At 42.0% G+C, this 21,139-nt stretch overlaps 1 protein-coding gene across 2 annotated transcripts in view; it reads right to left on the reverse strand.

Moving 5' to 3' along the window:
- The window catches only part of PKD2 (polycystin 2, transient receptor potential cation channel), a 922,997-nt gene that overhangs the window by 127,692 nt on the left and 774,166 nt on the right, over window positions 1–21,139 (reverse strand). For both annotated transcript variants that reach the window (XM_044061361.1, XM_044061360.1), the window contains exon 9: window positions 16,366–16,486. In XM_044061361.1, the coding sequence (XP_043917296.1) occupies window positions 16,366–16,486 (121 nt within the window). The remainder of the gene's footprint in view (window positions 1–16,365; window positions 16,487–21,139) is intronic.

A 21,139-nucleotide genomic window follows, 5' to 3' on the forward strand; every position in this document is an offset into this window, starting at 1 on the left:
TACCAGTAGTACCCACACCTTCAGTGAATCTACACTGATCCCAATGTATTAATTGTTGAAAATGCTGTGATAGCCTCTTGGCCAGGACATTTATAAATAGATTATAACCATGGTTAATCACCAAGATTGGGTGATAAGATTCTGGGAATCTGAGGGTTTTACCTTACTTCAGGATTACAGTTATTACTGTTTTCTTCCAAAATGTGGGTACACCTGATCTTCACAAAATCTGATTAATTATGCTTAACCCAATTTCCTCTAACTTATCTTCCATTAACTTATTGTCCCTTAGCCTGTTCACCATTCTTTCCAAATTTGATGCTTCAAGTGTACTATTAATGATCTCAACATTTTAGTGGTATCTGTAAAGTATACTTCTCTTATTGCAAGCTGAAAATTTCTACTCCTACCATGTTCTACATGTACCATGATAGAATAGTACAGTTGTGTACGCTTACCATAACTGTAGATGTTAGAGTGTATTCACTGTTGCAGTCATTACATTTGGCAGGCAGGTTGCCCTCAGTCGGCCTGAATTCCAAAGTCTTGGGTCCTGCGTCGGCTGCTGTCGCCCCTTCCCTAATGTCAGGTCGTCAAGGGTATAAAAGAAGCAGCCGAGGCCATTTTCTTCAGTTTTTCTTGCCACAGATGTCACGTTCCCCCTAAAAGGGTAGCCAAAATTTATATATATATATATATATATATATATATATACACATATATAAATACATGCACCAATATAAACTTTACCTTCATCTACAAGCAAATACACCACATAGGTTGTATAAATCAGAGAAGGAAAGAAAAGTTCCAGCAGAAAAAAGGGGGATGGCAGGTGGGTAACCTGGACTGCAACAGTGAATACAATCAAACATCTACATTTATGGTAAGTGTACACAACTGTACTATGTTCTTCGTGTTTCACTATTGCAGTCATTACATTTGGGTAGAGTCCCAAAGCTATGGTTGGGAGGCTGGAGCTAAACAGCATTAGGAGCGGCTATGAGGCCCTGCCTTGGATTTAGAGTAGAGTAGCAGATGATAGTGCTTTATAACAGTGTGCAATGAACTCCAAGTAGCAGCCTCTAAAATGTCTTTGGTTGGTACTCCCCTGAGAAAGGCTGCTGAAGTGTCTGCAGCTCTGGTTGAATGTGGCCTAATGCTGATAGGCACTGGCTTGCCATGGTGTAAACAGAAACAAATGCAGTGGCCTATCCACTTTGAAATAGTCTGCTTTGAGATGGCCTTTCCTTGTGATACTGCAGCATATGCCACTAGTAATTGCTCAGTCTTCCTGAAAACTTTGGTTCTGTCCAATTAGAATCTAAGCTGTCTGTATACGTCCAAAGAATGCAGAATTCTTTCCCCTTATTCTGTGGATTTGCATAAAAAGTTGGCAGATGAATAGTTTGGTTAAGAGCCACACTGGACACCACCTTAGGCATAATAGTTGGGTTTGTCCTCAGAGACCTTGTCTGGATAAAAAAGAAAAAAAGGTTCCACAGTAATGAGTACCTGTAGCTCTGAAACTCATCTTGCAGAAGTTATTGCTAGGAGCAGAGCTGTTTTCCAAGATAAAAACTTTATATCAGCAGTAGCAGCTAGCTCAAAAGGAGGCAGGGTGAATTATTCCAAGACATAGTTGAGGTCCCATGCAGGTATTGGTGATCTCCTTGGAGGCCTTAAATTTTTGGCTCCTCTGAGGTACTGCTTTAATAAAGGATGAGAAAAGATCGGTGGCTCTGTATTGTAATGAGCCGAAATGGCAGAGGCATGAATTTTAATTGATGAAAAAGATAGGCCTTTGTCTAGCATCTCACTTAAGTATTGCAAAATCTGAGGAATATTTGGTACAGCTGTATCAGTTCCTTGTGCCTGGTTCCAAGCACAGAATATCTTCCATTTTCCAGTATAAGACTTTCTAGTACTAGGCCTTCTGGCTTCCAAAATGACATCCATCACCACTTTACTGAGAGGTGTGTTTTGTATGACTACATTATCCGCCATGCTGCTAGGTTTAAAGTACTGAATTGGCTGTGCAGGATCTGATTGTTTTGCTGGGACAGTAGATGAGGTATTTGAGGTAAGGTCCAAGCTGGGCATTGGGACAAGTTTCTTAAGATTGGATACCAGTACTGGCGGGGCCAGTCTGGGGCAATCAGTATCATCTTTGGCTTCTCCTGTCTGACCTTTAGGAGTACCTTGGGGAGGAGAGGCAGTGGAGGAAAGGCATATACTGATAGGTTTTTCCAGCTGAAAGGGCGTCCACTTTCAATGCTTGTCTGTGATAAGTCCTTGTGCAGAATCTTTTTAGTTGGTAGTTGTGAGGGGAGGCGAATAGATCTATGTCCGGGCATCCCCATTTCCTTGTTATCATGCTGAAGACTTGTGGATCCAGCTGCCACTTGCGGGGATCCATGAGGTTTCTGCTTAGTTAGTCTGCCAGAGTGTTTTCCTTTCCTGGCAGGAACTGTGCCTGCAGATGTACTTGGTAAGTCAATGCTGTGTCCCACAGTCATGGTTAGTCTGCAAAGGGGGCAAGAATGTGTGCCCCCCTGTTTTGTTTATATACCACATGACCGTGGTGTTGTCTGTCTTTATCAGTAATTGTCCTGGATGAAGTAGGTCCTTGAAGGCTGTCAGGGCATTTTGAACAGCTAGCATCTCTTTTTGATTGATATGTAGATGCATTTGGTTTGAGGACCATGTGCCCTGAATGCATCTTCCTGCCATGTGGGCCACCCAGGCATAATCTGAAGCATCCGTTGTTAGTGTCTGCCTGGCTGGGGGTAATGTGAATGGCTGTCCCTTGTTCTGGTGACAAGCTTTCGCCAACCATCGAAACTCCTGTTGCAGATAGGGAATGAGAGTAATCATTGTTTCCAGGCTGTGGCAATGTTGAATCCAAACACTTTTTAGGTACCACTGAAGTTTCCTCATATGCAGTCTTGCATATGGAATTAGTAGGATGCAGGATGCCATGAAGCCCAAAGCCTGCAGAATTTTTCTTGCAGATAACTGGGCCTTTGTTGCCAACATTTTGTAACAGGTAATCAGTTGCCTTTGTTTGTCTGGCGTGAGATAAGCCATCTGGGCAGTTGTATTTAAGCTTGCACCCAGGAATATTATCTCTTGAGCGGGTACTAGTTTTGATTTCTTTTTGCTGACTGTGTACCCTAGGCAAGTTAGAAGTCTTTTCACAAACACCAGATGCTGTAGAAGAATGTCCTTGTTCTCTGCTTGAATTAGATAGTCGTCCAAGTAAGGATATATTTGTATTCCTCTTTGTCTGCAGAATGCAATTACTGGTGCCAGGCACTTTGTAAAGACCCTGGGCGCAGCAGATAAGCCAAAGGGCAGTGCAGAGAATTGGTAATGCATTGAGCCAGCCTTGAATCTGAGATATCTTCTGCATGATTGTCTGATTGGGACATGCAGGTACGCCTCTAAGTCTAAAGTCGCAAGCCAAGCATTCTTGCCCAGAATGGGCAGAAGCTGCTGCAAAGTCAACATTTTGAATTTTGGTATATCCAGGAATGTGTTCAGAATAGATAGGTCCAGTATTGGTCTCCAGCCTTGTCCTTTCTGGGTACCAAGAAAAGTCGAGTAAAATCCTTGTCCCTGCTCTTGCTCTGGTACTTGTTGAATGGCCCCCCATGTTCATGAGGGATGAGACTTGTTTTTGCACCTCTGCCCGTTGATTTTTTGGCAGATCTGGCCAGCCGTTTGCCTTTGGCAGGGTATGGAAATGGAACTTGTAGCCTTGTGACACTATATTTAGAACCCACTTGTCCTGGGTTATAATGTGCCAATTTTGAGAAAAAAAGTGCTAATTTTCCCCCTAAGGGTGCTGCCAGGACATAAGTGCTTGGTGCAGGCAGGGGGAAGTCATTGGGACTGTTTCCTATATGGTTGTGATTTGTCTTCTCCAACTTTGGAGGTAAAAGCACCCCATTGCTTTGACCTGTATGAACCTTGCACCTGGGATCTGCCTCTAGGGCGTCTGGATCTGCCCCTTTGAGGTCTGTCTGACACAGGAAAGGACCAATTCTTTGTAGGCCAGTGTCTACTAAACCTAGGTGGCTGTACTTGTAAAAAATCTAGATTTAGCTTTATCCTCCATTTTCTTTAACACCTCTTCTGCCTTAACACCAAACAAAGTATCATGCTGTAAAGGTGCATCTAATAATTTAACTTTGACATGATCAGGCAGATTTTGTTCCTTTAACCAAGCATACCTCCTAATTACAGAACCCGTAACTGTGGCCCTGCAGGAGGCCTCCAAAGAATCAAAACCACATTGCAAAGTATGCTTTCCAACTTGTTCAGCTGCATGCAATAAATCCTGCATTTCCTTGTTTTCTGTACATTCAGAGTTTAACATTTTCTGTTTAAGGAATGCCATGACATGTTGCTGATATTTAAGCATATGAAACTGACAGTTTAAGGCCCTTATAGCCAAGGTAGCAGATGTGTAAACCTTATTTCCCCATCTATCCAGTGCCCTAGAATCCCTGTCAGAGGTGGTAGGGATTTTTGCAGCGGAAGCCTTAACTCCTTTGGGACCCTGTGAAATAGTTTCTGGGTCTGCAGCAGGGTTTTTAAAAAGGAATTTATGAGAGTCAGGAACCCTGTAATATCTGTCAGGCTTAACAGGAGCTGGAGGTAAGGAGTCAGGGGTTAGACTAGGCTCCGAAAACACATCATCTACAATGTCTAACACAGGTGGAATGGCTAGAAGCCTGTGTTGAGGTAGTAAAAGGAAATCCCTGAGCCTCTTTTTAGATTCTGAAAAATCTTGGCTCTCCCAGTGGAAATGCTCCCTCATGGTATGCAAGGTTTCCCCAAAAGAATAGTCCTCTGTAGGAGAAGCTGAAGGTATAAATTCGTCAGTATCAGAATCCTCATAGGGGGGAAGAGAATATTCCTGATCAGAAGACTATTCAGAAGAAATAGAAACCTGATCTGAAGATTCATAGTCAGTCTCTTGCCTAGGCCTCTTATCAGGAGGGGGATGGGAACCCCTGATCAAGGTAATCAAGTCTTCGGCCATTTTGAGCATCTGTTTTTTGGGCATAGAGGCCTGTCCATGTGGCTCTTGAGTTTGTTTCTTTGCTTTAGAAGGTGCTTTAGTCTTTGCCTTTGAAGCTGAAGTCGGTTTAATGTAAAGATGTTTAGGTCTGAATACACCCTTAGAAGCCAGTGCCTGCTCAGCGGCTCCGAACCCATCTGAGTGAATAGTGTCCTAGGCTCCAATACCTTGAGTTTCCAGCAGCATAGCCGACTCCACGTGGGAGTCGGTAGCGGCCTGCGACTCTAAAGTAGCGGGCGTCAGGGGCTGCGAAAGCACCTCACTGAGAACCAGCGAACTGGTGAATGGCTTAGGAGAAGCTTTGTCGTCGGTTTTGGACCTCAGTTGTTTATCTCTCTCCTTTTCTTTGCATTTTTTGTGAACTCTGGTAGTTGGATGGCTATCTGACAACATTTCTGGATAATTAAATCGACGTCCAAAGTAGTTTAAAGCAAAATCATACCAAAGCTTAATAGTGCGTTGGTTAAATCTAGCACAAAACTGACAACCAGAAAAGTTGTGATCAGGGCCTAGGCAAGGAATGCAGTAAAAATGAAAGTCCTTATGAGGTATTTGCTTTCCACAAGAAATACAATTATTAACATTTTCTGACATCGGTCTGGAGCAAGCAAAAAGTTTCCCAACGGGGTACTTAGCTTTATTGAAGACTTCGTGTCTGGAACTCGAACACAAAAATCTCAGGAGTCGGTACTTGCGAACTGCTTCTGCTTCGGGCACCATGCGGCAAGAAAGACTGAAGAAAATGGCCTCGGCTGCTTCTTTTATACCCTTGACGACCTGACATCAGGGAAGGGGCGACAGCAGCCGACGCAGAACCCAAGACTTTGGAATTCAGGCCGACTGAGGGCAACCTGCCAGCAGGATTACCCAAATGTAATGACTGCAACAGTGAAACCCGAAGAACATCCCTAAGTTTTCCTTTGTATTCATCCCATGTTTGTTCAGTTATTTCCCCTATCTTTGCCATCACATCTTTTGTTGTCCCTACTAACCACTCTTTATGCTGGGAATCTCCAGTGCTTGTTAAATTGTCCTGGAAATTTCAACTGGATAATCATTAGAGCACGGCCTGAGAAGCATCACTTCTAGATCAGCAGGCTCCATCACATACTTCTTCTCTTAGTAAAGATTTTATCTATTCTAGACCACTCTCTATGTCCTGCTAAATAGAATGGATAACCAGGATGTAATAAATTACTCCGGGAACTCCCCATTATATTAACCTATTTCACCCATTTAAAATACTGGTTCAGACACCCTCCCTGGGATGTCAACGTCCACCATTTAGAACATCTAGATACCTCATCACTTGCTAAAATTATAATCCAGTCTTCCATTATGGTTACTGTTGCCTTTCCAAATGCAAATACTGCTGCCATAATGTCACATATTTCTCCTATTTTTGTTCTTGGTGGCCATTACGAGTTAGCTTTTCTTAGGCATAAAATCCTTTGACTGCTACATACCTACCTCTGCAGTCCACCAGATGGTTTTCCATTGTAAAATCAGAAATGTGGGAAAGCAGTGTAACTCCTCTCCTTTTTATCCCCTGGACAGGAGTACTGTCCCACCGTAAAGCCCATTCTCTGCAGTTTTTGGTGCCACATAATATCCAAAGTGAATTTCCTGGAAAGCAACTACTGATGGCTTCTATTTCATAATAACAGTAAGTACCCCATGCCTGTTAAATGAGTTGTTGAGGTCATTCAGCGCCAGTCATTGTCCATGCTGGTGTGAATGACCTGAGACGTACCTCCCTGGACTACATGAAAAGAGACATAGAGGAGCTCTCTGAGCATGTAGCCCAGGCCGGTATGACCCTGACCTTGAGTAGCATCTTACCCTCACCAAGGATGATGCCACAGTATGAAGACAAGATTATCAATTTCAACAATTGGCTTAAGTATTGGTGTCATTCAAAGAGAATCCAATGCCTGTCAGCCTGGGATGACATGCTCGACAAGCCACGATGCTTCGCTAGGGACGGCTTGCACCTGTCACCCCTGGGCTTTCGGATATTGGCAAAGGCTATTGCTACCCCATAGTGCCTTTTTAGGCAAGGCTCAAAAGACAAACCCACCTCCATAGGTATCACAAGGGATAAGAAACTAAGAGTAATGCTACTCAACGCCAGAAGTCTAAACCTCAAGATGCACGAAACTCTCCTTAGCATGGAGAACACCGATATCTGTGCAGTAACAGAAACCTGGTTCAAGGCTCTCGAGAGCACCCCAGCACTACCAGGTTATACCTCATACCATGCTTTTCGGCCCCAAAACTTGGACCGAACCACAAATGAGGGGGAGTATCAATATTCGTCAAAGATACCCAGACCTCCAGGTTGGTGGCACAGCATGAAGCATCAGAGACTATCCATGTGCAACTAACAGTGGGTAAAACTGCATTCCAGTTTATAGCCTGCTATAGACCACCCTCCCAAACCCAGGAACCCCACTCGGCTTTCCTGAGAACACTGGAAAATATGAAGGTCTCTCCAAACACCATTATATTGGGTGACTTCAACTACCCAACCATAGACTGGGAGCATTACTCTAGCTCCAACACCCTAGCCGAAAGGTTCCTAGAATTTATAAACTCAAATGCTATAGAACAACTTGTTACCACTCCCACAAGAGGGGAAAACATACTGGACCTGATCATCACCAACATAGGGACTCTATGCTCCAGACCAGAAGTGTATCCCTCACTGGTAAGATCAAACCATGAACTAATCTCACTGGATATTCACATCCCGACCCCACCCCATGCCCAGAAAACCACAGTGAAAAACTTCTCTAAAGCAAATTTCACACTCCTCAAAACAAGGTGGAATTCTTCAAAGCCCCCGGGCCTGTGGATAATACGGCCCAGACCGCAAAATCCTTTATAAACGCATTCTATGAACACCTTCAGGAATGCATGGATCATGCAATCCCAGATAAAACCAAGACCCAATCCTCCAAAGGCAGATGTCCTGTCTGGTGGACCCCAGCCATAAACAAACTATACAATAGAAGGAGGAAGCTACTACATGATAGAGCAAAATCCCAAAAAGGGAAGGCATCTCTGATCAGTATTAGCAAAAAACTACGGGCACTCATAAAATCATCTAAGGCCAGCTTCGAGAGAAATATTGCACTGGACACTAAGGATAATCACAAGGCGTTCTTTAGTTATGTTAGGAACCTGGGTGGGAATTCCCAGATATGCTCAGAATTAGTCCAAAATGATAAAAAATACACCGAACCCACAGACATTGCCAACATCCTAGCTGACAGGTTCAGCGCAAACTTCTCCCCCCCACCAAAAGGGCTAATATCTATCCCAGCAGAGTGCTGCCCCTGACATCTCAGATGCTCAGGTAAGAGCTGCCCTCTCCAAAGCAAGAAACACAGCATCAATGGGACCAGACGGTGTCCCAGGCTGCGTCCTACATGAACTCCGAGAAGAGCTAAACCCAAACCTAAAACTACTGTTCAATCTCAGCCTTACTACAGGATATGTACCCAAAGAGTGGCGTACAGCAACAGTGGTCCCTCTCCACAAAGGTGGTGCCTCAACGGATCCTGGAAACTATCGCCCCATAAGTCTCACTAGCTTGGTCTGCAAAGCTATGGAAAGGATCATCGTGGACCTTATAAATAAAGATATTGGGGACCTGCAGACACTGGATCCTACCCAGTTCGGCTTTGTTAAGGGCAGATCCTGCCTCTTGAACCTTGTTGATTTCTTTGGAACAGTCACCAAGGCCATTGACGAGGGGAAGGTGGTCCACACAGCCTACCTGGACCTCGCAAAAGCCTTTGATACAATACCCCACTCGGGCATTATAGATAAGCTCACCAGCTTAAATATAAACCCCTATGTCACTAGATGGGTTGCAAACTGGCTCAAGGACAGAACCCACATGGTTAGAATAGCTGGAGCCATGTCAGACTCCAAACCAGTTACAAGTGGCATCCCACAAGGCTCAGTCCTGGGACCTCTCTTGTTTGGTATATATTTCTTGGAGGTACAGGCCAACATGGAAGGACTGTGGCTGACCAAGTTTGCAGATGACTGCAAACTGGGCGCCATAACAGACTCTCCAGCCGACACAAGCATCCTCCAAAAGGGCCTCATAGAAACAGAAAACTGGTGCCAGAGCCATGGCCTCAAGCTAAACACCAAAAAGTGCATAGTCATCCCCTTTGGCAAAAACAAAGTGCCCACAAATTACCACATAGGTGGTAATCCATTAAGTACAGAAGAAGTAATTAGGGACTTGGGGACCCAAGTTTATTTCAATCTCTCATTTGACAACCACGTGGCCAAAGTGGTTAGAAAAACATTTTATATAGCCCACCTAATCATGAAGGGATTCACATCTAGATCAGGGGAGGTCATCGTGCCTCTTTACTCATCCCTCATCAGGCCCATAATTGAGTACAATGCCCCTTTTGGGATGTACCTTACCAGACACCTGCAGCAACTGGAAAGACCCCAAAAGTACCTCACCAAGAGGATCAAGGGGCTCAAACAGATGCCGTATGCTGCCCGGTTAAAGAAACTCCAGCTCTACTCAGTGGCATATCGCCTGCTCAGAGGCGATCTGTGCCTGACGTACAAAGCCATGTCCAACCCGGAATTAATGGACATGCTGCACCTCAGAAAATTCAAATCCCATCGAGCTACGCACTCGAGGGACTTGAACCTCAGCACTGAAATAAATAGGACATGCTGGAGGGACAGATTCATAACCCAGAGGCTCCCTTCACTCTGGAATAAAATCCCAGTCCAGGTTAGGCAGAGTCCCTCATTGACTCTCTTCAAGAGGAATCTTGATGAGTGGATGGGGGATCATAGGTTTACCCCGGGTATCACTTCTGTGTCACTGTTAGACAGAGGCACAGTATACTAACCTGGAAAAAGGGCATAGCAAAATTAATTTAATATGGGTGGCGAAAGCCATACACACTCTGGCTAGGCTTATAAATGCCCTAGGGCAGATAGCCTAGTATGAACCTATGAACCTATGAACAATACCAAAGACTACCCTGCAAGACACCTTAACATACTTTTGTCATTATCCAAAACACCTGCCCAAGTCCACATATGCTTTTACTTCCACTCCCTAACCAGTTATTCATCTACTGCTGATTCTTATGTTTTACTGATCCCAGATTCTTTCCCACCTATTCTCTTTTCATAGTGATGAAAGACAGCAGAAACTTGTATACCAACCTCATCTTCACTTTCATTAAATAATATATGGATTTCCCTCTTCCTTATGGCTTCAGACCTGACCTTGTCAAAGAATAAATGAACACACAGTTATGCAAAATGTTCCCCAGCGTCTTCCAAGGCAGGAACCACCCCTCCTTTATGATATCTCTGCTTGCCACCTAAATGGGCGCTATGTATATTTTACATTTTAGAGATACTGATCTGCACTCCTGCTTCCTCCAGGTTTTGCTCATCAGGTGACACAAGGAAAAGACATTCATCATATATACCTATTTCTGGGACTGCTTTGAAAGTACATAAGGAATAATGAAAATTCCCACTTAATACAGAGAGTTAAAAGAAAATCATTGGTATTCCAGAGGGCATTTCTACATCTTGATTACTATAATGAAAGGTATTAACAAGCATCTTAAGCATCACATACACCTTTTTCTTGAAATTAAACATTTTGACATTTTAAAAGAGTCAAGCAACATAATGAGAATTTAACTGAAACATTTCCACACTTCACCATACGTTTGTTCCTAGATGCCAAACAAAATTTACAATGCGCTTTCACCTGATTATTAGTTTTACCCAGAGTCTGTTTTCCTTTTTCTGTATCTATTACTATTCCATCATAGAGAAAAACATCTCCCCTTTTTGCTTACAACAGGAAACAAAACAGTAACTTTTCAAAAAAGAGTTCACCATCTGTAATTGTTTCCTGTATCAGTTAGAGTCTCACTGATTGTTACTTAGAGTTGGAGCAAATCCCTTCTGCCTGTTGTCTTGACTGCAGATACCCTTTACTCAGAAGTCACTAATCCATCCCTTAATGCCTCTATACCAGCACTAGGAGATTACAGTTTCCTGTTTTCATGTTTTCTCAAGACAAATTCAGCCTCATTGGGATCTATGTAGGTCACAGTATTCGCTGTCAGAAATATACGTATTGTACCTGGGTATAGCAACCTGACTCATTTACTGCTCAACACTTTCTTACAATTGGAATAAAGTTTACTCTCATAGGATCACAGGAGGTTAATAAGCTAAGGGTCCTTGGGCCTTTTCAAGTCTAGCCATGTTGTACCATTGCTCCCTTATAAACAAAGATATACAGTCCATATTAGCAAATCCATGATCAGCACTGATTGACCATGTCTGAGAGTGACATAGGTGAACCCCCTGGGGTACAGTTACGATTTCCCATCTAACTGTCCAAGTTACACTTAAATAGGGTCATTGAGGAGCTCGGTTTCACATGAATTGTGAGTTTGTTCCACAGGGGTGGCAATCTCTGGGAGACGTACCTGCCTCTCCAGCACGTCCTGTTGATGTCGTAGGCTAGGTTAAGGTCCTTAGAATGAGCCAGTCTTGTCCCATTTGTTCTGCAGTGGTGCAGCATTTCCATCAAGGAAGGGTTCAAGAGTGGTCTGTAGGTCAATCACAAGTCACCTCTCAGCAGTCTATACAACACAGAGTACAGTGACAGGGCCTTCAGTCTGTCCATGTAGGTCATGTGTTGATGTCCCCGGATTTTCTTGGTGAGAAACCTCTGAACTCTCTCCAGCTGCAGCAGGTGTCTGGTGAGGTACATGCAAAAGGGAGCATAGTACTCCATCACTGGTCTGATGAGGGACGAGTACAGTAGAGTGATAACATCCTTAGTCTTGGGTGCTGTGCCTTTACTTATGAGGTGTACAATTTAAAATGCCTTCTTTACCACTGTGGACACATGATGATGAAAGCTGAGGTTGCTATCAACCTACATTCCCAAATCTTTCACCATTCGGTTGGAACTCAGGGGGATATTATTAATAATATAATTTGCAGGGACTTCCTTACCAATAGGGATAATAATGCATTTTTTGAGTTAAGTTTAAGTCTGTGTCTTTGGCACCAATCATTTATGTATGTAAGCCCATTTTGTAGTATGTTGACATTGTTTGGGGATTCAATAATTCCACCCAGTTTGCAGTTGTCAGCGAACTTGGTGAGCCACATTTCATCTGTTTTCACCTAAAGTTCTGAGAAATAGGTTCTAAACAGTAGGGGGCCCCGCACAGATCCTTGTGGGACACCACTGGCAACAGGTCTGCTGGTAGAGCTGGATCCCCAACGTTTGCTCTATGCATTCTATTGATAAGCCAGTTGGCTATTCATCTAATGATGTATGGGTTAATTGATCTTCAGCTGGGTGTGTTTCTCAATGATACCTGAGTAGGGGATTGTGTCAAAGTCCTTGGCCAAGTCAAGATTGGCAGTATGTACTGATATGCCTTAATCCAGGGCTTTAGTGATGCTCTTGAAAAATTCCACTAGGTTTAACTGGCATGATCTGCTCTTAACAAAGCCATACTGGGTTAGGTCAAGAGTTTGAAGGACACCAATGTCCTTGTTGATAATGTCCAAAATGATTATCTCCATGGCCTTACAGATGAAGCTGGTCAGGATTATGGGTCTTTAGTTCTCCAGATCGGTTGAGGGACCCCCTTTGTGTAAAGGGATTATGGTTGTTGTTTTCCATTCTGACGGGACAAAGCCAGTACTTAGACTGTGGTTGAACACAGTACCAGTGGTTCTGCTAAGTCTTGCTTTAGACCATTTAGTAAGCAGCCTGGGCTGTTATCCAGCCCCACAGAGGCTGTGTTTTTGGCCTTGGCGAGTGTGGTTATGACCTGTTCTTTGGAGATAATAGGTAGAGAACTGGTGACAGGTATGCTTTGGGGTATGATTGGTGGAGATAGGGTGTGAAATTTTCACAAAACCTGTCTGCTAGCAGGTTGGCAATTTCCTCAGGTTCAGTACGAGTGATATCATCCCCTATTAATTTGGTGCAAAGCTGGGCCTTCCCATTTAGATTCCAGACATAGCTAAAGAATGCCTTGTGATTATCCTTAGCTATAGATGCTAATTTAGTTTCATAATTTGCTTTAGAGGACTTTAAAAGATGTCTAATTTACTTGTTCAAGCTATGGAGGGTGCTCTTCTGCTAAGACCGTTCCCTCTTTCCTGGGCATCAGTTTATTTCTCTTGTTGTACAATCTATTTGTGCTACATGTCCACCAGGGAAGCTTGTTTTTTCATGAGTAAATTTTGATCTGTTCTGGTATGGCTAAGTCTACACACTTGTAAAGGTGTTTACAAAGGGCATTTGTTTACACCTCTGTATAGCAGTATTTACTGTCAGTGGTGACAGGGGGTTTGAATCTACTTATGCCATAACTTAGGAGTCTATAGTTTGCTTTGGAGAAATTTTTCAATCTTTTTGATCGGGGCGATGGGGGGGGGGGGTCAGGTACGATTAGTATATGGAACATAACTGACTAGGGAACTTACTAGGGAAGGTCTGACACAAGGAGTGGTACAGCGATCTCCATACTGGTGAGTACTAGGTCAAGGACATTCAAGCCGCTGGTGGGGTGTGGACTAACTGTTCATGTTTACAAAGTCCAGGAACCTTAGGGCAAACGTGTTTCATGTATCCCAGTCAATGGAAGGATATTTAAAGTCACCCATGACCAGGGATATTTGGCTGTATTATGACTGACTCAAGTAGGTCCAGGAAGGCAGTGTGGCTTTCATGGTTCATGTTGGGGGACCTGTAGCTAACAATGATGTAGAGGCGGGGTCTTTCCTACACCTAGTTGGACTTGGAGTAAGTCAAGGGAGTTGTACTGTTTAACCAATCTTGAAGTGCATTTGTCTTATGAAGATGGGTACACCTCCTCCTCTGGTTCATTCATGCCCATTTTGTGGCCTGAACATGTGGAATGCATCATAGCCTTTCATGGCCGGAGTACTCTCTGTGGCCCTATACCATGTCTCTGTGACTCCACAAACATCAACATCTTTCAATGTTAGAAGTGTCTGCATTGAGTGTAGCTTTGGACTTAGACTCCTAGCATTAAGCAGCAAGACCTTGAGTTTGTCTTTGGAGGATATTTTTACGTTTGGGAATTTATGATACTGTCTAAAAGGCACTATGAGAAAGGTAAGTACCTTGGCCAGTAACTGAAAGCTAAGAAGTGAAAGATGAAGACCATTCCTTGGCAAAGCAGCATGGTCTCTCGACCATATCATCCCAGGCTGACAAATACTGGATCCCCCTGGACTGACTCCAGTAGTTAAGCCAACTGCAGAAGTTGATAATTTTTGTTTGCATTGAGGCATCATCCTGGGTGAAGGTAGAATGTTGCTTAGCGGTAGGGACATACCTGTCTGGGACACAATCTGAAAGCTCAGTCATATCTCTCTTCAAAGTCCAGTGAGGTACGTCTCAAGCCATTTACTCCAACATGGACTATGACAGAGGTATAACTGTACTTCTTGTTGAGAGACTTGAGTGTGTGCATGACTTGGCAGATCCTGGCACCTGACAGGCAGCTGGGCGTGACTTTCTTGTTGTCCAGCCTGCTGAGTGGGACATCTGTCTGTCTTACTATGGAGTCACTCACAGATAGCCCTGATCCACATTTTAAATCCACTTTTTTGCCCATAATAGTTTATTCCAGGGCTTCTGTAAAATGGCCAAAACATTTTTCTTTTAATTCATTATGTCTTGAAATATATAACAACTGATCTAGGATGTTAAATGTCCAATTCTTTACAGTGTGCACTCTCGAACTGCTGTGGTACACGAGTGATTCTCACATTCCTACAGCGAGATCTGCCTTCGTATTCTGCTAAGTGGGTTCTAGATAATCCAGGTAAACTTTCAAAGTGTCCATATGGCCCTTCAGCTCAGTGTTTACCTCTCCCAGTTGTAGGACTGCATCTGAGTGGAAACTAAGCACTGCAGAGATTTCCTGCACTATTTCTCCTGTCTTACTAATTTAGGTAGGTGATGTCACATTCATATATTTTATTTATTGGAGGATGGTCCTTAATGAGACCTTTGGCACTTACAATGTCCTCCAACATTATCTTGCATTGTCACCTTGGCCATGTTGCTAGGCTGGATCAATGATCTTTCAGATGATAAAGTTAGTTTTAGAAATTTTTGGGGATTTATTTTCTTAAAATGAATTTTTATAACATATTTCACTTTAATTAAGGAAATTTTACATATGAAGCACAAATTTCAGAGGGGTTTCAATAAATAAGATATAGAAGGTAGAACATGTTTGCTCACCACAAAGGTGCCATACAAGTCATCTCAAAGATGCTTTACCTTATTAAGAGTCTGACCAATAAAACCACTATCTGCCACAACTGTGCAGGAATCACACATTCACACAGACTGAGGACAATAGAAGGCCTGCCCCTGGTAAGTAACATGTTTTCTGCATCTTTATTTACTTGTTTACATTTTTAGCTGCTCAGATGAAACAGGTTATTCAGCTTCATTCTATATAGATATGGCAGGTCAGCTTTCTGGTGAGACATAACTTACCAGGGAAACAATGTGTTTAAAACAGCAGCATTGCAGATGGTGGTTTGTTGTGGAATTTAAATGCTTAGGTACACAAAATACACTGGGGAAAAAATCACACCAGTAAGGAGTAGGTGAAATCATTTGGACTGTCCTCAAAAGCGTCTCAAAAAATAAATCCACTGAAGAAACATTACACTGAAATTCTGAGCCAGCCACTTAGACATAATTAGAAGGTACAGCTTATGACAACTGTAGGGCGAGAAGTTTCATTAGGGTGCATGTTCTAATCAAGGCTTAATATCAGACTCCACTGTTTTAAAAATTAAAGAAGTCAAAACACCACATACCAAGGAATGGTTTCCAAGACATCAGAAAAGAATGAAAATGAAACGGGAAAGAGTGTTTTACTATCTTTAATATAAACAGATTCATGTTTTAGGTTCCTGCATTTTTGTATGAGCACTGACTAAGCACATACCTGAGATTACTTACATTTTTCCAAGCAAATAGGTACTTTTCTCACAATAGTGTAGAAAAGAGCTAATAGTCCATCCACTTACTTTATACAAGAAAAATGCAGAATCCTAGTAATACTCTATAAATTTGCATTAGCCCAACTTCTATGGAGAGTAAGTTAGCAAACAAACAATGCCGCCTACTGCCTTCTGATCCAAAAGTAAATACATACCAGAAGTATGAAAAACATTAAGAAGACAAAGGTAGTGAAATAGAGAGGCCCCAACACTCGGTTTGCTTCTTCAATCGCAGAGAAATCAAAATCTCCCAAAATGATGCGAAACTGTGTGAAGCTGTAACAAAAAATTAGATTTCTCCAGGTTATCCTATTCCATATCAGTTTGCCACTCGTACTGTTCTTCACAGAAATACAAACAAGAACACAAACTGTTTGTGAATACAAAATAAATACCACTGGCAATGTTTAAAGATAAAGAGGGACCATTTCCTTAATTATACTTTTTTCTACTGCAATCATATGGTACATTGACAGTTATGAATTCCACAGCATACTATCACAAAACTAATGACAACATCAAAAAGGAATGAAAATTACGGCATCTCATCTCACTTGTCACATTTCCACAAAAATACTAACATTATTAAATAAAGCAAACTTCACTCTTAAGTACAGAGAATGACATATGAAGAAGTCACAACCTGCAGACTGCCGGTGTTTTGACTGGCCTTTTATGAAGTGCTACCAATGTCAAGTGATATTGCGGCAATGAAGGCTAATACCTCGGACTACAACGCATGGCTCAGTCCACATTTGTCCTCATCTGTCCACTTTCTAACAGTCAGTCAACGAAGGATAGAATTCTATGCCATCAAGTTTTACTGGTGGGACAGCCTTGTTAATATCTGGAAAGAAAAGGTTAATTATACTGTTAAATGAATGTGGACAGAGCAATGAACTGACTGACAGGAGGAAAAGGACAACAGTACAATTTAGGGAAGCAAACACAAAGGGTAAAGGCCAATGAGCAAGTAGATATGGGAAGCAGATTAGGTAGGTAGGTACAGACATAAATAAGGCTATGACGCAGGCCATGAGTCAAATGTTACACAGGGTGAAGAGAGTGAGTGGAAAAAGGTGAAAACTGGAGAGAAGACAGGCAGAAAGGGGTGCAATTTCAACTTGATAAATGCCAGAAGTTTAGGCAAAAAAAAAAGCATCAGGCAGTGATGAGGGAAAAACAAGACCTTGTAGGTACAGGTGGGTGCACCAGAACTGACTCGAGAAAAGCTCAAGCCTGAGTACAGGCTCAGCTTGGGCTTGTGTTTCATCAAGTTTATGAGGTGGGAATGAGCAGAGCCACTGCCCTGATTTAAGTATTTGATTGAGACTGGACCTGCAGTCTGCATGTAATTTCTGTTAGCCTAAGTCTGGTCTTGTCAGAAGATATTCACGTTGATTTACTGACACTGCAATGGGAGGTGGTATTAGCGATCCAGCAGGAAGCACAGCTATTTTAAACATAGATATGACAATTGGCTCATTTTAATTGGTGGGTGGATGATGTTTTTTCAATAGTTATGTTTTCAAAAAGGCATGTGGTTTGCTTTCTTTCCAATGTTCCCGGACTATAATTGCAGAGCTTTATGTACAGCTTTGCTTGAGATGAGGCAAAGCTTGAATCGTTTTTATTTAATGACTGCTTCAGGTATACATTACGGAAAAGTGAGGAGTGTGCTGTCTTTTTGTTTTAAATATGCAGTGAACTTTTTTTTTTTTTTTTTTTTTTTTTTTTTTAACTAAAACTCACTGAATTGTTTTTTTCTTTTAACTAAAACTCACTGAATTTTCATACTGTCTTATTTTCAAAAGGCCTTATGCTACTTCAATCTATAAATATTAATAGATTATACTTTAATTTTATTGTGCTCTGGTTTGCATGGACTGTTTCTTTACTTACATTCATACATTATGCAAATCTGATTCTGCGTTATGAATGCCTATAACTGTTTTTGTAAAGGAATTTGCTGTGGAGGCATAGTGAATCTTTTGGACATTAACTGATTTTTAAGTGACATAGCAGTGCTTGTATTTTTCCTGTGATGTTATTGAGGTATTAGAAAAAAAAAAAAAAATATATATATATATATATATATACACACACACACACACACACATATATATGTATATATATATATATATATATATATATATATATATATATATATATATGTATACATATATATATATATATATATATATATATATATATATATATATATGATATCCTTTACTGAGTAGTTAGATTTGTGGGTTAAGCTGGAATGTAGGTTGTGTAGGAATCACAGGTTCTATTGTGGTTGTTTTTATGTTTTTGGAGCTGTTAAACATGACATATCTGCTGTAATGTAGTTGTTCATTGTTAGTAAACTATAGCATTAAATTGGCCATTATGGAATCAGTTCAGATTCTAAGAGGAAGTTATTCTTGCATTTGTTTACAGTAGTCCTGCACAGAGAACTGTTACACAGGAAACACACAAGCTCCACATTCAATGGGCTAATGCAAAGAAGTGGATTAAAAGTATTACAAGTAGCACACTGGTGTAAAATGCATAGCGAAGGTTGAGCTCTATGCACAGAACTGTCTGATTAATGTTTAAAGTAATTGTTATGAAGATGGGTCGAGAATAGCAGTAAATGATAAAAGAAAAACACAGTAAGGCAATCATTATTGCTAGGACGGTGGAAGGGGATGAGGAGGCAATCTGTGAAAGCAGAATACAGTGAAATAATCATTGCTATGGTCTGCTGTAGGTGGGAGATTTCCACATGTGTATGAGAACTTTTTCTTTTATTTGACGACACTCTTTTCATCCATACCTGTGAAATGCACCTGACTTCCCAAAACATCTCTGATTTTACCTCATGTTTTTATGGCAAATTGATGAGAACTGCAGTTACTAACGGCAGATATTTGAGCTTCAGACTTCATATCCTTCACAAAATGCACACTAATGCACACTTTGTTATTCTTATTCTAGTAAATTTTTAAGTACATATAATGTTTAAACTCTTTCCCTGACTTTATGCCTTTGTTCCTCCACTCTTTTTTTGGCTTCATCTATGCGGAGTTAAAAGCTTGAGAGGTGTGTTCACCTTCATCATGAGTTGGAATTAGTGGATATCTTCTGGCTGGGAAACAAGCTATGTATGCAAACGCATAGCATTTGTACCAACACTGTTGAATGTTTCACAGATGTATCATAAGTCTGAGAAAGTAGGTTGTGTATGTGCCTGTGAACATAAGCACATGCATAAAGTGGCATCTATTTTTTTGTGGTGGTAGGGGAACAATCATCAAGCTGACTTTTCGAGAAGTAAAGACTGAGTGCAAGTGTGTGTAATAAATCAACCTCTATATATGTGTGTGTGTATATATATATATATATATATATATATATATATATATATATTTACACACACACACACACACACACACACACACACACACACACACACACACACACACACACACACACATATATACATACATACATAGGTTCAAAGGTTGGTACTAGGCTATCAGCCCTAGGGCCTATACAAGCCTAGCCATAACAATTCCCTGGCTATGTCTTCCCACAATATTTACTTTCCTGGACCCCTGTCTAGCAGGGCGACTGACGTGATGCCTGGGGTGAATTTCCTATATCCCATCCAATCGTCAAAGTTCCTTTTGAAGAGGGCCAAAGAGGCGCTCTGCTTGACATGTATGGGCAGTCTTTCCAGAGTCTGGGGAGTCTCTGGGTCAGGAACCTATCCCTCCAGCATGTTTTGTTCATTGTGATGACAAGGTTTAGATCCCTGGAGCGTGTGGCTCTGAGGGAATGGGATTTCTTTAAGTGTAGCATGTCCACCAACTCTGGGTTTGACATGGCCTTGTATGTTAAGCAGAGATTGCCTCTGAGTAGATAATATGCGACAGAGTATAGCTGGAGTTTTTTTAGATGGTCAGCATACGGCATCTGCTTTAGGCCTGTGATTCTTTTAGTGAGGTACTTCTGCAGTCCTTCCAGTTGTTGCAGATGTCTTGAGAGGTACATACCAAATGGGGCATTGTATTCCATAATGGGTCTAACGAGGGATGAGTACAGTGGGACAATGACCTCCTTTTTCATGAGGTGTGCCACATAGAAGGATTTCCTGACTGCTGTGGCGATGTAGTTATCGAAGGTGAGAGCACTGTCCACCTGTGACCCTAAGTCTCATCACACTTTCGGTGTTTAGTGTACTGCCACCTATGTGGTAATTCATGGGTACATGTTTTTTCCCAAAGGGGATAACTATACATTTCTTGGCATTGAGTTTGAGCCCATGGCTCTGGCACCAAGAATCTGTTTCTGTAAGGCCCTTTTGTTGAATATCCACATCATTTGGGGATTCAATAATGGCTCCCAGTTTGCAGTCGTCTGTGAACTTTGTTAGCCAGAGTCCCTTGGTGTTGGCTTGTACTTCAGAGACGTAGATGCCAAACAAGAGCGGTCCCAGGACTGAACCCAGAGGTCCTCCACTTGTCTGGAGCTGGATTTGGAGTCAGCTACTTTTACAGTGTGGGTTCCATCAGTAAGCCAGTTGGAAACCCATCAAGTGATGTAAGAATTAATGCCCAACTTAGTAAGTTTATCTATGATTCCAGAGTGGGGGAATGGTGTCTAAGGCCTTGGCAAGGTCCCTCATCCACAGCTCTGGAGACTGACTCAAAGAAGTTAATCAGGTTCAGGAAACAAAAGCGGCCCTTCACGAATCCAAACTAGGTAGGGTCCAGTGTTTAAAGGTTGCCAATGTCTTTGTTTATAAGTTCCATGATAATACGTTCCATGGCCTTGGAGATCAGGCTCATCAGACTGATGGGGTGGTAGTTCCCAGGATCCAAGGTAGATCCCCCCTTGTGGAGTGGGATAACTGTAGCTGTGCGCCACTCAGTGGAC

The sequence above is a fragment of the Protopterus annectens genome, chromosome 2.part0 (genome assembly GCF_019279795.1).
Source record: "Protopterus annectens isolate FY-2018-M chromosome 2.part0, PAN1.0, whole genome shotgun sequence".
NCBI lineage: Eukaryota > Metazoa > Chordata > Ceratodontiformes > Protopteridae > Protopterus > Protopterus annectens.